Raw genomic sequence first — 16,238 nt, 5'->3', positions numbered from 1 at the left:
AGAACAAAATGATACGATTGAATATGGAAGCTATATGATATGCTACACTGTCAAGTTGGATCTTTAACAAAAATAAACATATGTCAACTATATAGTCTAGAACAAAAGGAAGGGTATTCAAAAGCTGCAAGGGTATTGAGAGACAGTGCGATGCAATAGGCAGGCGTTGAAGGAATGCAACTAAAGGCTGCACAACGACTACAACAAAAGTTAGCAAAACATATGTTTTGATAATATTTGTTGGATATTCTTTTCTTTTTTTTTTTTTTTAATATACACATTACTTTATTTACTCGTTGAGTTGCGTTCGGGCAAATCGATTCAGTTTTGAAGAGACATGTAATTACTATAAATAGCATTTAACATTAATGTAAAACGACTAATAATATAATAATTAATAATAATAAAATAATAATTATAATAATCAAAAAAAGAAAGTTCTTTGTTTTTTTAGTTGCAAATGTTAAGAATGTTTTTGTATTTATGCATCAATACATTTATCGTTAGCTTGATGCCATTTCATAGATTTCCTTTTCATTTTCCTTTTGATTTCGTTTCACTTAATTTCATTTCATTTCATTTCATTTCGTTTCGTTACGTTTCGTTTCCAAATTAGATTTTTGATATAACAATTTCTAGGCACACTCCAACTACAGTCTAATAAATATTTGTTTTTTTTTTTTTTGTGTATAAAATGAAAACATGTCCAAGACTTGAAAAAATAATCGAATATCGCGATAAATGCATGTGTTGCCACAACCCCCCCGTCCCCCACCCCCTCTGGCCAACCATCCGATGCTGGTCAGTTTAAACAGTTAAAGACATGCACGCGCATACATACAAACACACACAGCCTAGCATACACACATACACACACACACACACACACATAGAGAGAGACAAACAATAATAGAGAATGCTAGAGTATCAAAGGAAGATTTCGTTAAGTTTTAAAGCGCCTGCTGCCCGTTAGATGCCGCTGCGTGGACAGATAAAAAAAAAAAACAACACACAGACACAGAGAAAATAAATAATTTGTTTAACTTAACAACTAAAACATATTTGATATTTAATACTTAGATGTAGCCTTTACACAAAAACTCTTGTGCCGTTCGATTTCTTGATCGTATTTTTGTTTTTTTTTTTTTTAGCATATTTTCTTTTTTTTCATTTTTTTCGTTTACTGTTCATAACTCGCTATATTCCTCTCTCTCTCTCTCTCTTTCTTAATTTGTTGCTCTTAAGTAACTGCGATATGGTTTCGCTCCTTTTTTTTTGGAAGCGTTGTGTTAGTTAAATGGAATTCAAGTTTACAATTTTTGACCAACTTTAGCTGCCATGCGACTTAAGTATTGTATATATGATTTAACATAACCTATATACATGCATGAATATACATATATATATATATATATATATATATATGTATAGTGAGTAGATATGCGCTCTCTGTCTACTCTCAACTCTACACTTCACTCTCTAACGGTTTTTCTTACATAACGAACGAAAAAAAAAATAGAACATTTGGCCAATGAAATACGCTACAACAATTATGCAAGGCACATACATACACAAATCTATATGTATATCGATAAAAGTACATATATGTAAGGTATATATATATATATATATATTGTATAAAATGTTTCACTCGACTCGTTGCTTAAGGTTTAACATAATTACAGCGCTTTTTTCTTATTTTGTTTGTTTTGTTTTACTCGTTATTGTTATCGTACTTTTGTTCTCGTTACAATTCACTCGTTACTTTGCTTAAGAACTAACAAAATGTTGGGTACCCAGACAAAGTACAAAAAAAAGAATACATAACACACACATATATATATATATATATGAAGCCTAAACGTGTACATATATATCTATATAAATGTTTAACTGTGATTTAGTTATTCTTTTTTTTTTTACATGAATAGGCAGCCACACGATACACAATGTGAGCTATATATGTGTATATATATATATATATATAAGTACAACTAGATTACGAATCTATTGGATTATATAATAGAGAACTCAGTTATCGTTTCAGATTTCAGGATGTTGACGTTGCCATATTTTAGCAAAAAAAAAAAATGCAAATATTACATAGAATTTTTTAGTTTGTTTTTTTTTTTCTGGTTAATAAAGCGGGGCTCGAACGAGGTGCGATAGTTATTATGATATTTATGGAGCTTGTTGTTTGTAAATTAATCAAAAAATAGATATATATATATATGTATATGGTATGTAGGATAGTGTAGTAGCGTGTAAATAACGTTAAATTAAGTAAATCTTTTAGTTATAAGTAGTTGGTAAGTATAAACATTAGATACACAATCTTCTTGTTAAAGCAGTCGAAATACAATGTTAGAAGACAACTTTGTTTTTTTTTTTCACTCTTTTTTTCTTTTTTTTTTTTTGCTTTTCTTTTTTAACACGGCAAACATTTATCCAACATTTTAGCCCAGCCACATTCATTATCCAATTAATTGCTGCTCCTTCTTCCAGCTGCCTTTACGCCTCCACATGCTCCAATTTCATTAGATATAAAGATATAGCTGTGTGTGTGTGTGTGTGTGTGTGTGTGTATAGTATCGTATATGCATCTGTCACGCTCTCGCTCTCGCTCTCGTTCAGCGAACGTCTTCATTGTTTCAACGAAGAGTTGGCCGGCAGCGTAGCGGAGCGCTGCACATTCGCCGCGTACGGCTTGTAGGCGGAGCGTGTCGATTGGCTGCGCCGTCCGCAACGAGCGTTTTAGATGATATTTTGGTGATAATGATGATGGATGTTTTTAATCGTTTGTTTTTTCGGCGAGCGTACGGTAAGTAGTACAAGGGAGCGAGCGGTTCGAACGAACGAGCGAGTTGTTCGAACGAACGAGCGTGTTGTTCGAACGAATACAGGAGCAAGTGGTTCGATCGAACGAGTGAGCGTACATACGAGCGAGTAGTTTTGAGCAAGCGAGAAAAGAAAAATACAAGATACAAATTAGCTTAAGATTAGAAACACACAAATAGCCTTCAATTAGCAGCGGTTAAGGTATTATTATTATCTTTTTGGCAACGTCAATTGGGTAGGGTTAGGGTAGCTTTCTTCTTCGTATAGTTTTTTTTTTTTTTTGATTGTTTTTGTGCATGGTATTTTTTTTTTTTTTTGGAAGAACAGCTGCTTTACCTGGGCGATATCTTGCTGCCATCGGTGCTGTTGTTGTTCGATGAGTTCGCCTTGTATCCACTCTTTTGGATACGCTTCAAGAGGCGCGCCACCCACAGCGATTGCTCCTCGGGCGTATTGGCCAGGAGCAGCATGTCGCGTGCGCTGCGCGGATCATGATGCAGCTTGCACGGCGCCAGCGGATCATGTTTATCCACGTGCTCCTTGTGTATCTTATTGCGGCATCTACAAAACATAATTGCGTGTGCGTGTGTATTAAATCTCTTGGTAGAAACCTTGGAAGTTGCTGCAGTTGCTTACCTCTTGCATTCGTAGGCCGCCGGCGGCTTGAACATGGACCACAGCGGCTTGGCGCAAACGTCACAGAACGAGGGCGTATGATACGTAATGTGCACGAACTCATGACCTAGACAGAGAAAGGCAGACGATGAGAATGAGAAAGAGAGAGAGAGTGCGAGACAGGGAGAGAGTAGGGAGTTAAAAGTCAAGTTAGATATTATATGAAATGCGTCACGCATAGAAGGAGACATCTCCGACCCTACATAGTATATATATTCCTGATCAGCATCAAAATAGACTCAGATATATGCTGATCTATGCGAACAAGTCGCTCAGTTTTAAAGCTACCGTCATGAAACTTCACAAAAGTCACTCTTTTTGTTGTACATATGTCGAAACCATATCTTATAGCTGCCATTTCGATCGAAATATAGGTGCTTATATGAAAAAGTTTTTTGTTTATCAACATATAGTTAACAAACTCAGCATTTGATACTTTTACTATGCTGCTCATATGTATTTGAAATTCTAGCAACATCGGATCACTATATTATATAGCTGTCATTGGAACGATTGGTCGAAAGTTAGGTTTTTGTATGGAAAACTTATTTGTTATTCAAGATGTTTTAAAAAGGTTGATTCTGCTAGGGTATTATATCCTTGGCGTGCCGAAGATACCCTTCTTGCTCGTTATTAATCAAAATAAGTTATAAAAAAGCGAACTACTTTGAATTAAAGCTGCCAACCCTTTTTGTGGAACTTGACATGTGTAACAATTCTCAATCAGTCCTCAGTCTGTAAATTGCGTTAAGGAACTGTTACCGATCTTTACAGTTAAGGCTTACCCTTGTGCAAAATGGTGCCGGGTCGCTCCTCATTGCTGGCATGCAGCGTCGCGTCTAGCTGTTCATCGGGACGATGGGAGGCGCCCTCGCCGGCGTACAGCAGCTGGAAGATGCGCGGAATCTCTTTGGCATCGGCGCGTATGACATCGCCTTGGGTTACGCTGCGCACGTGATAGACTTTGCTGCAAAAGTGGCATAAGATGGGCATGTTTAGTATCCAGAGGGAGAGAGAGAGAGAGAGAGAGGGAGGGAGAGATATTTCAACTAACCTCAGATCGAGTATGAGCACGGGATCCGTTGTTTTATTCTTGTCATATTCCGTATTGTAGAAGATGATTTTGCGGGACGAAACGATCACATATTGGCGCTTCCAGTTTTGGCCACGACGGCGATTTTGCTTATTTGGAACGGAGAGCACGCCCTCGAAGACCGAGTCCTGTGTAAGTGAGAGCAGAGAGGAGTGCTGAATCAGCGAGTAGCGAGTAACAATAGAACGAGATCAAAGAGAAAGAAAGAGAGAGAGAGAGAAAGGGAAAGAGAGAGAGAGAGAGGAAGAGAGTGGGAAAGATAAAGCAAAGTGTAACGAGTAGCGAGTAACGAGCAGCGAGTAGCGAGCAACAATAGAACGAGATCAGAGAGGAAGAGAAAATGAGAGAGGAAAAAATAGAGCAAAGTGTGCGCGTGTGTGTGTGTGTGAGTTGTGTATGCGTGTGTGTTTGAGTGTGTTGTGTGTAGTATACCTGACTATCCTCGGGATCATTGTCGGCAGATGAGAGGGAGGCGGTCTCGTTGAGTTTACTCTGCAGATGCTCAATTTCGGTGGCCTTGCAATCGATCTCCATGCTCATCTTCTGCTTGGCCTGCTGATCCTCGACGGCCTGCTGCTGCAGATCCTGATATTTAAGCAGCATCTGGTTGTACTTTTCGCGCTCCTGCGACAGCTCCTGCTGCAGGCGGCGCATCTCCTTCTCCTTTTTGCGCAGCTCGGCCGTGGATCGGGCCTTGACCTTTTGCTCTGCAATTGGAAACGGATTAAAATCGATATATTGAAATTAAGGATTAGAGGGAAGAATAAGTGGATACTCACTTGGCCAGTCGGAGTCGCGCCGATTCATGACTTCGGCCAGCTTGGCAACGGCGACCTGTTTGAGTAGGACCTCGTTTTTGCATTTTTCGCCCAGCTTGGCGATCTCCTCGTCCTTGGCGGCGCGCTGTTGCTGCAGCTCGTCGAGCTGTTTCTTGTGCTGCACCAACAGCTCGTCCCATTCGCTGGCCTTCTGCTTGAGTTTCTTGTGCAGATCCGCTTCAGTTTCTTTGAGGTTGGCCAATGCGGCCTCCTTGGCATTGATCTCGTTGCGATGCTTCATGATGAAGTCCTTCAGTTCGAGCTCCTTGATGGTCTTCTCCTTTTCAAGATCGGCGACCGTCTCCTCGGCTATGGAACGTGCCAGCGCCTCGGAATCGGCGCGCGCAACAGCCACCTGAACCTGATGCTTCAGCGAGACGCGCTCCTCCTCGAGATCCTCGATCTTGGACAAACGCTCGGCGCTCTCCTCGCGATTCTCGTTCGCCTGCGTCTTGTACAGGCGCGAGAAGCACTGTTCGGCCTCCAGCTGGGCCTGCAGCTCCCGATTATTGGCCAATGCCTCGTGATGTGTGCCCTTCAGCTGTGTTAGATCCTCCTCGAAGCGTCGCTTTGCCTCCCGCTGCGTTGCCAGCTCCTTTTGCAATTGATTTTCGCGCGAACGCAAATGCGCCACCTCCGAGCTGTGCAGACTGAGCTCCGACAGCAGCGAATTGCGTTTGCTGTGCTCCTGATCCAGTTGCGATTGCAGCGCGGCCACCTTTTCCGACTCCTGACGGCACTCGCCCTCCAGTTTCTGGAGGCGCAACTGTATCTGGCGATAGTCGACGGACAGCATGCTCAGCTGGCGCTCCTTCTCCTGCGAGTTCTGATCGGCCTTGATCCGTGCGGATTTCTCCTCGTTGAGTTTGGACTGCAGCGCCTTGACCTCCTGCAGATTGGCTTCCTCGCGGGAGACGAGACGTGACTTTTCCGTCTCCTGGTGTGCCTTCACCTCCTGCTGGTACCGACCCTGGGCGGCCTTTAGCTCGAAATCGAGACTGGCATGCGTCTTCTCCAGCTCGCTGATCTTCTCGAGCAGCGTCCGGTTGTCCTCCTGCGCCTTCTGTTCGCGCAGCAGCGTCCGTTCGAGGTCATTTGTCAGCGTTTGCATTTTATTTTCGGCCTCTTTGTGCAGCTCCTTGAGCTGGGAGCGCAGCGTTTTCTCCTGCACCACCTGCGCCTGCAGTTCGGCATTCTCCTGGCCCAGCTCCTCCTTGTGCTTCTGCAGCGTCTCAATCATTTCGTCCATGTCGCGCACCTTCTCCTCGTGCGTTTTCAGCGTAAAGCCCAGCTCGGCGTTCTGTTTCTTTAGCTTTTGTGTATTCTCCGTTTCGCTTTTGAAGCTCAGCTCCATCTCGTGCAGCTGCTTCTCCAGCGAGAGCACCTTCTCATTTATATTGAGGTCACGCATGCGCGTCTTCTGCTCATTCTCCAGCTTACGTTGCGTTTCCACAATCAATGCCTCCGCCTTTTTGCGCAGCTCAATCTCTACCTCGACCTTCTGCATGGCCACCTTATAGTTGTGCTGTCGCAGCGCCAGATCCATTTCGTATTCGCTGGCGATGCGCTGCAGTTCCGATTCCCGTTTGCTGATCACCTCGATCTGTTGCCGCAGCCGGGTGTCCTGTTGTTCGAGCGCCTCGCAGCGGGCGCGTTCACGCTCGAGCAGCGCCTCGAAACGCTTCAGCTCATTGGAATTGGATGGGCGATGGCGATGATTGTGTCCATGATTGTTGTTAGCATTGGCGCTGCTGCTGCTGCTGCTGTTGACCGACTGTGATTCCTTGGACTCGGCGTCAACGGTGTCGCTGGACAGCAGCTGATAGTCGCCCGTATAGGTGAAGCCAATGAAGGGCAAGTGATTGCCATCGAAACTCTTGGGCACCGGAAACATCTCTTCCGGCTTCTCGTCCCGTTCGATATCCTCAAAATTGCGCGTATCATCATCGGACGTCAGCTCCGGCACCACCGGCGGCACGCTCTCCCTGATATTATCAAACGACCAGGTGTCGTTGCGAAAGAACGGATGCGCCTTGATGTCCTCGATGCCATAGCGACCCAGGCGCTGTGTACGATCGGTGAGAAAGGCCCGTATCAGGGCCTTGGCATGTTCGCTTATCTCCACCTCGGCGGGAAAGCTCAGTGAGTTCTTGTGATCCATAATCTTGCCGTAGGTGCCCACCAGCGAGTCCGCATAGAACGGCGTCTCACCGAAGAGCATCTCGTAGAGGAAGATGCCAACCGACCACCAATCGCATTCGCGTCCATATTCGTTGTCAACGCCCTGCGATTGCAGCACCTCGGGACTGATATAGTCGGGCGTGCCGACCGCATTGCTGGACACCACCTGGCCGTTGGCGCCCATGCGCATGCAGGTGCCAAAATCGGCTAGCTTCAGATGGCCATAGCTGTCCAACAGCATGTTGTCGGGCTTGACGTCGCGATGTACGAAGCCCATGTTGTGTATGGTGTCCAGGGCGAGGACCACTTCCATCGTATAGAATATGGCCCATTTTTCAGGTATCTCATAGTCGCCCATTAGGGATACAATGTCGCCGCCTGGCATAAAGTCCATTACCATATAGAGATATTTGCTGTCCTGGAACGCGAAATGCAGCTGAACAATCCATTCGGAATTCGCGTGCGCCATTATGTGACGCTCCTCCCAGAAGAAGGCCGAATCCGGTCGCTTCATCATCTCGAATTTGGATAGACGCTTCATGGCATACACCTGGCTGGATGACTTGTGCCGCACCAGCTGCACCTCACCAAACGCTCCAGCTCCGATCAATTTGATGAACTCGAAATCATCCACATTCATGCGCAGCTGATTAATCCGCTGCGCCAACGGCTTATCTGCAAAGAGTTTTAGTTTCAGTCTTAGAATATTCGTCTATGTCGACTCGACTCACATTTATAGGCATATTGCTCAATGTTCTTGAGACGCTTCAGCGAGTCGTGATCGCAGTCGCTGACCAGCGCCGATACCGTGTCCAGCAGGCAGTCCACGTTGCAGATGCTGGTCGGATCCCGCATCTCGCGCTCCAGCGCCGTCGCTCTGTGCCCATACAAAAAAAAAGGGAGACGGTTAAGAGGCAAAAATCGCAATTAACAATACAATCGCAATTGCAATGCTGTTGATAGAAATCGAATGTCTATTGTACATGTATACAGAAATTTTTGGAATTTGCGCTAGCTGTCCCAAACACGTCAAAGCACGTTATCTTTAATAAGTTCTGTGGTTCTTAACCAATCTTAATGAAATTTTGAACAGTACATCTTATCTCAAAAGGTTAATTGCATTTAAATTATGGCTTCTATTGGTGGGCAGTATAAATTGGTTTATTTATTTGATTTATATGAGATAGTAGCGGGGCGCTGGTGATAGCCATAAAATGAAAGATACTTGATATATATTTATACCAATACTTGGTGACTCTAGCTTATTTTATTTACAAAAATTGCTCAAAAAGCAGGTTTTCGATATGGGGGAATGTTATTGAATATCGGAAACAAACTCCTACTGAGTCGATACCGTGTCCATATATATTCTATAATCTGTAATACTTATCGATAACAGCCCACATGTCCCCAAATCGATAAATATCGATCATCGGACTCCGTTTTTGGCGCATATCTAGTAAATTATCAGAGCTTGCGACATACACAATTCGAGAATATTTCTCTTATATGTGTAACTGCCTATTTCAACAACTTGTCAAAAATATTTCCGCAAAGAAAAAAAGTGTACAATGTTGCACAGTGTTATTAGGTCATTGCCGAGATATGATAGCACACTTCCGACAAGCAAAAGAAAAATTATTATAAAAATCAAGCTGGCAAAAGTGTTTACACACAAAATAAGTTTCGTAATCACAAACAAAAACATCAGCTCCATTATTTACATAAATGATGCGGAAAAGCGCGTTCGATTACTCACATGCTTTATTGATATACTATACCCCCACCCCCCCTACCAACGGACACACCCCTTACTAGAAAAAACAACTGAACAGCCGCGCACAGGGAATTTAATAGACATTTTGTCGTGACTCAACACTTAACTCCGCCTCAGGCTTGCGTAGACAAATGGGCGCTACGAGCCTAAAATTAAAATAGTCTGGCAACCATTTGGCAGTCGGGCTTTTGCTGATCTGGTCAGCTGGTTACGTGCGTTGCCTGCTTATCACCAGGCAATTGATCTTACGCTTTTGTATATTCTAGCCGGACAGAGGCTATGGGCTATATATATATATACATATAACCTTGATCTGTAACAATATGCCGAGTCGATAAAGCACTCTCCGTTTGTCTATGTCGCAGTAGAACAGCTCGCAGCCTTCTATTATTTATTATATTATTATATATTGTAGATATATATAATTATTATAATATTAAAATTGGAACGATCGGACTTAAATTGAGTTCTTTTAGGCACAACATTTAGGTACTTATTTCAAGAAATCTCGAACTTTAAATTCACAAGCTTTCAAATGCCTTTAAACAGAGTCTTAACTATATCCGAGTCTGGCTACTATACGATCAAAAGTATATACTCCAGCAATCGGGAGGTGTTCGTCAAGGGTATTTAGAGTTCGACATGTCGAGGTGTTTATTCTGTTTGTTTTTTTTTTTCTTTTTTCGAAAGAACTTTATTGAAAATTCGCTCAACGCAGTTGCAAACAAAAAAATAACAACAACAACAACAGTTGCAATGGGAGGAGGGGGCCTTGACTTTATCGCGGCCGCAGAGCTCAACTGTTGACTTTGATAAATTGTTGTAAGTGTGTGCGTGTGTGTGTGCATGTGTGTGTGTGAAGCCGTTGATATGGCTTACTTATGCGACGATGCGTCGCGCTTTCTTTCGCTGCATGCGAACAGACAACAAAAATAATAGGAAGAAGAGCACATACCCATCCATTTGCTAATACACTAACCGCTGGCATTTTGTTTCTGCGCGGTCAATCCAGAGGATTTAATCAGATTTCTATAACCTTTTTCAAATCCATAAAAATGATGTTCATATTGTCGATTTTATATGCTATGCAGTTTCTCATATTATGCGAGGAATCATTCATTCATCCATTCAGATCAAAGCTTTTTGCAAAGGGTATTTCTTAGTCGACAGTTAGCTGATAACAGTTCTTGTTTCAGTTGTTGCGTTGTTTTCTGAATGAACTCGAGCACACACACACACACACGCACTCACTGCCATGCCATAGTCCTCCCCTTCCACCCCCCCCCCCCTTCGCAACCCACTGCAGAAACCAAAGAAGTTGCTTCGCTATCTCCGCAGCAAAAGCAGCTGCAAATTCATTGAAAACGCAGCACGCACACACACACGCACTCTCTCTCTCTCTCTCTCTCACACACGCACACACACGCGCGCAGCTCAGAGAAGTTTTGGCAAGATTGATTGACTGATTGAATGACAGACTGAATCACTAATTGAGCAACTGTTTAACTGTTTAAGGGACTAGGAAACCAGCTGAAATATTTGCCGCAGGCATTCAAGAAAAAACTTTTCAAAAAATTGCGCTTTGTTATCAAAGTGGGAAATAAATGAATATGTGTATGTATATATATATGCATTAAACCAAGTGCGGAAATCTAAATGAAGAGTATTATAATATTAAATGCACTCGGAGGACAAAACAAGGCAAGGGCTTAAGTTTGTTTTAGATACAAAACTATACTATGCACATCTCATGCTAGACTAGTAGATACCCTAACTGCAAACTATATCCAGTCTATAAGTCTGAAGTCTTTTGACTTAGCTTCGGAGTTTATTGTCCGATCTTTATGAGAATTTAAACGTTTTCAATATGGCAACCAAATGTGCTTTGTTTCTCGGCGAAATAGGGGGGAGGAAATCCAAAAAAAAAAGATGTCGTATTCATATGCTGTGCATATTATAGGAGAGTTGTCTGCATATCAAAAACTTTTACATCTAGCTTCTAAAATTGGTATTCTTCAATATGTGGAAAAAGTCAGGTGATATCAAGGGAAAGACAAGAAAATCTGTAATAATGTATCTGGTGTGGGAGAATATAAAACTTTAAAAATCCCTGAGCTTCGATAGTTTTCGAAATATTTCAGTTCAATTCATATCTTAATATACACAAGAAGGGGGAAGAGGGGGGTTTTTCGAGAATCTTGAAGTGTGGCGTAGAGCCGATGACAGACGGCGCAAAATTGATACTAAAAGGTGTTTGAATTGTTGTGATTTCATCATCGCCGCTTACGGCATGACAGAAAAGCCAAAAACAAATAACAGCAACAACAGCAACAAATTTGGAAAAGTCGAATTTTCAAAAATGCTGCGTTCAAATTGTGTGCGTGTGTTTTTATACCCTGAACCCATTCAAAATGGGTATATTGTATTTGTGCAAAATCCAAATGCATGTAACAGGCAGACTGAAGCATCTCCGAGCCCATAAAGTATATATATATTCTCGATCAGCATTAATAGCCGAGTCGATCTAGCCATGTCCGTCTGTCTGCCTGTCCGTATGTATGAACGCAAGGATCTCAGAACTTATAAGAGCTAGGGACATCGATAACTTACTCCGTTTCCAAGCAATCGATAAAAATCGATATCGATATCCTATTTATTTTTTGGCAATTTTGGTAAATAATAAGAGCTAGAGTCGCCAAACTTGACATATAGCTTCTAAAATAGAATATATATATATATATATATGCATTTGATGTTGGAAGAAGAGGGTTCAGGGTATCTGATAGTCGTGAGCTCCCGACAAGCACCTCTTACTTATTTCTTCTTCTTTTTGTATAGCGTACAAAACGGCAATGACAACAACAACATAATTATGAACAGCAAAGCAACTAAAATAATAATATATAATAAACAGCAACAGCAACAACAACAACAACAGCAGCGACGACAACATTATCGTCACCTAGAGACAATATAATTGTAAATTTAATTTATGCACGCACCTAAATAACAACAAGTCTCAGCATATTTGTATTAAACGCCGTTTTCAGGCTAAACATTTATAGCTAGTTTTCAAGCTGAATTCTTACTTTAGCATTAACTCTTTACACAGGCAGCTCACCAATACCAAAGCGCACACACACACACATGCATGCGCAGCGACAGCCTAACTGTAGGCATTTTAGCTATTTCGTGCTTGTTGTTGTTATTCTTCTCATTTTTTTTTTTTTTTTGGTTTTTTTGTTTTTGCGCTCATCTGGGCACACGCTATTACACGCATATTATTGTTGGGCGCGCTCGAGCAGAGCAAAGCGCTATTTCACACAAAATCAAAAAATTAAATTCGAAATTCATTTCCGTGCCAATGGCAATGCGCGCGCATTATGTTTATTATTATAATAATTTGCTAATGCCGTTGTTGTTGTTGTTGTTGTTGCTGTTGCTCTTTAATGGCCAAGTGCATTGCAATTGCCGTATCTGCTTTTGTTTATGGGCAAATGTTTTTGCCAGGCACACACATATTTTATAATGGCCAAATGTATTTGCTACACACACACACACACGCAGAGCTGCTGTGTTATATGGTTTATAAAAATTGAAGAATTTTGAATTTGCATTTTGATGCGATACGCAACGTACCGTTCCGGCTCACACAAATGCAGCGCGGCGGGCATCCAATACCACATCTCTCTCTCTCGCTCTCTCTCTCTCTCTCTCTTGATCGTTAGCAATGCGGGTGCGGGTGCGGGTGCGGGTGCCAGACCAGACCAAGACTATACGATCTATTTACTGTACATCGATATGTATGTATGCATGTGTGTGTGTGTGTGCTTGTAGTTGTATTCGTAGTGTTGTCCCACACTGTTTGCGATTTAGTTGGAAACGCGTTTCACGCACTGCGATGCGCCGCCTGCAACTGACGGACGGGCGCTTCGCGTTTTGGCCAGTTGCAACTTTGTTGTCGCTTGTTTTTTTTTTTTTTTCAATTTTTTTTTATTTTGTTTGTTTTTTGTTTTTTTTTGGGGTTTCGTTTGCCATTTGGTTTGCTTACAAATTTTAATGCGAAAATGGCAAATTTATGAAAAGTCGCATGGCCAAAACCGTTTTGCTCACTCGCTTGTCAATTTGATTGCCGCCGTTGCCGCCGCTTTGAACATTGATTATGCTAGGTGTTTGGCACTGATGTTTTTCGTATACCCTACACTCAGTTGCCTATGGGTATATCGCCTTGCACTCACACTCAATTATAATCTTAACTTATGTCTATCGAAGAATCTCTCGAAGAGAGATCTCGTCTGGCTTGGGCTAAACAAATTGATAATCGTTCGATATATATCGATATATATCGATACTAGCAATCGATTTGTGAGCATAAATCGCCATTTGGAGCAACAAGAAACATCGAATTGTTAATTTTTCGCATAAAATTCAATGCTTTCTATAAACTAAACGATTTTTAGCTTCGAAGCTGGGACATATTTTATGAAACAGTTGTGATACTGTTGCCGCTAATTGCACAGGGTATCTGCTAGTTGGTCACTTTGTTAGCTTGTTTTGTTTTGTTTCTTGCTAAATTTGTAAATCCTAAGTGAACAAATCTGAGCGCTCATTCAGTTTTAGACAATTAATTGAACACCAGTTGCAATTCGCGTCTCGCGTTGCGCTCTACATGTGTGTGCGTGTGTGTGTGTGTGTGTGTGTGTATGCGTACGTGTGCGAAGGTTTATTTAACATGGCGTATACCCTGTAAGGGTTAACTTGATCTATGCGACTCCTAACAGATTGCTGTTGCCTTTCGGCTCTCCGACTTGACATGGAATAAGGACTCGACGCTGGACGTCGCAACACCACGTCGAGCATGCCCGGCCACGCAGCCAAACAGGGTGTACCCCCATCCCGACAAACGGTGGCTAGCCACGGCATTGGTACTGATCGACCCAGTTTTGAGCAGGGCATGGGAATGGGAATGTGCCTGCGCACTGTTACTCACCGACGCCGCCTTTCCACATCCATGCTAAACGTCCTGTCGTCTTCGGCTGCGTCCTTTTGCCAACTTCAGCATGCAATTGGGTTATGTATAACGCTCTGCCGCTCTGCTGACCGTCCGTTAACAGCGCTGTGGATATATTCATGCGATATGCATTAGTATATGTTTGTTGGCAAACCAAAGACGCAGACGCAATACTCTGTTCACAGTGCGAAAGGAGCTGAACGCACTTGCAATGGGCTGGCTGTGAGGCAAAAGGCAGTGCATTTAAAACTGTTTGCAATTTGTCGCAGCACAGCGATAAACTTGCTGTCCAAAAGTTAGTGTGGCTCCTTTGTGACACGACACGAGCAGGGGAATCTATATCATTTTTCTCACACTCAAAACCATTTGACGAACTAGAAATAACATTTGCAGCGCCTCAAACAAAATGTGCTCACTGCGATTGTTTAGCACAAATCAATATACACTTTTGCAGCACTTGTGAACAGGGTATGCGCTTAGTCAAGGCCTGGCTTACCTGCTGCTGTGCGCCTCCAAAAAGCAGCTTGAGTCGATGTTTCTTTTTTTTTCTTGGCGCTGCAAAATAACAAATTTATACAAATTGTTGATGTCTTAAATGATGTTTAGCTTACCTGAATTATTATTAATATTAATAATATAACTACTGTTGTTGTTGTTGTTGTTGGTGTTGTTGGTGGCGGTGGCAGGCGATGAGGTCAGAGGCGTGCCAGAACCACTTGAGGATTCAAATGGCCTGTGAAAAGCGTTAGATAAATGCCAAAGCGACAGCAGGCCGTCAACGTGGGTCGCCGACGCCACATACGGGCGAGCGGGCGGACGGGGGGACGGGCGGTACGGGCAGCGGACCTGCAGACGTGCAGGCAGCGCACACTTTTATGTCTTGTTTGGGAAAGAGTATAGCAAATGTCCAGTTATATGTTGGGCTCTTTAAGCTGCCACCAAATTTCTAGTTACTTGCACGAATTCGATTTTTTTTATTTTCGTACTGTTCTTTTGTTGTTGTTATTTGTGTGTATTTAATGTTTCGCTATGACTTTTTGGCAGCAAGTTTTGGCGAAACAAGATGCGACGACAGCAGCAGCAACAGCAACAGCAGCAGCAGCAGCAAATGTCGTTGTGTTTGTAAACATGCAATGTGTGGCACATCGATTGCTGTGTGTGCGCTGCGCGCATGCAACAGTCGCAAATTGTTGGGTGTTTATTTTATTTTATTTTTTTCGTTACTTTTGTTTGCTTTAGCTGAACGTGGCCGAACACTTGGTTAAACGATTTTTTGTTTTGAGGATTTTTACAGGAGACACAGAGCCCAAATCCAAATGGCAGCGTCACAGCAAATTGTTCACCTATTTACGATCACACTAAATTTTGCCCCCAAAAAAATATACCAAATGAGCATTTGGTTGCCACAAACGGTCACATGCATATTTTTTATTTATTTTTTTTTTGGTATTTTACTCTTTATAATTATAAGTATGTGATCGTGTGGTATTTTTGTTGCTGTTGAAATAACTTGCTTTGGTTTCTAGTGCACTACATTTTTTTTTTAATTAAGCTAAATTAATATACAGAAATTTTGTGTCAACTTAATTGTATGCATTTGATCAGAATAAACATTGCCAAAATAGATATCGCACAGTGTAATCGAATAAGAAATCGATAATTGAGAAAACAGCCCTTCAGATGGCTGCAATGCCGATATTTTTTCAACAATATGGTCACCTTTGGATTTTGCTGGTTTGGAAATTTGGTCACACTGCCACATTGATCGACAACTCAAACATTATTCAAACAGATTGGCGCCAAATATATACGTTTTATACAATTTTAAACTGGTTCTATGGATAA

General features: G+C 42.1%; 1 protein-coding gene across 2 annotated transcripts; it reads right to left on the bottom strand.

The window, feature by feature from the left end:
• Nucleotides 1-1,608: 1,608 nt before the first annotated feature.
• Nucleotides 1,609-15,751, bottom strand: Rok (Rho kinase). 2 transcript variants are annotated; one of them, XM_032433370.2, is made up of 11 exons: nucleotides 15,005-15,751; nucleotides 14,890-14,948; nucleotides 14,373-14,498; nucleotides 8,337-8,482; nucleotides 5,386-8,280; nucleotides 5,039-5,313; nucleotides 4,568-4,761; nucleotides 4,299-4,480; nucleotides 3,475-3,580; nucleotides 3,175-3,399; nucleotides 1,609-2,731 (listed from the first exon to the last, which is right to left on the bottom strand). In XM_032433370.2, exons 3-11 carry the CDS (start codon nucleotides 14,393-14,395, stop codon nucleotides 2,644-2,646), a joined length of 4,134 nt encoding a protein of 1,377 aa, XP_032289261.1. In that variant the 5' UTR covers nucleotides 14,396-14,498; nucleotides 14,890-14,948; nucleotides 15,005-15,751; the 3' UTR covers nucleotides 1,609-2,643. The 2 variants fall into 2 exon arrangements, with proteins under 2 accessions (XP_032289261.1, XP_015025051.1); XM_015169565.3 differs by having other exon boundaries at nucleotides 4,568-4,734.
• Between the last annotated feature and the right edge of the window lie 487 nt (nucleotides 15,752-16,238).

This window comes from Drosophila virilis, chromosome X (assembly GCF_030788295.1).
Source record: "Drosophila virilis strain 15010-1051.87 chromosome X, Dvir_AGI_RSII-ME, whole genome shotgun sequence".
In the NCBI taxonomy this organism is placed as follows: Eukaryota; Metazoa; Arthropoda; class Insecta; order Diptera; family Drosophilidae; genus Drosophila; species Drosophila virilis.
The sequence above is the reverse complement of the archived record's forward strand: the minus strand, read 5'-3'. Positions and strand labels throughout refer to the sequence as shown.

Coding starts and splice junctions, on each gene's coding strand:
- Rok (XM_032433370.2), bottom strand. CDS start 14,395: ATGGATGTGGAAAGGCGGCGTCG. Junction 8,483..14,372: donor GATGTGGAAAGGCGGCGTCG/GTGAGTAACAGT, acceptor GTATGGGCACAG/AGCGACGGCGCTGGAGCGCG. Junction 3,400..3,474: donor GCGGCCTACGAATGCAAGAG/GTAAGCAACTGC, acceptor TATGTTTTGTAG/ATGCCGCAATAAGATACACA.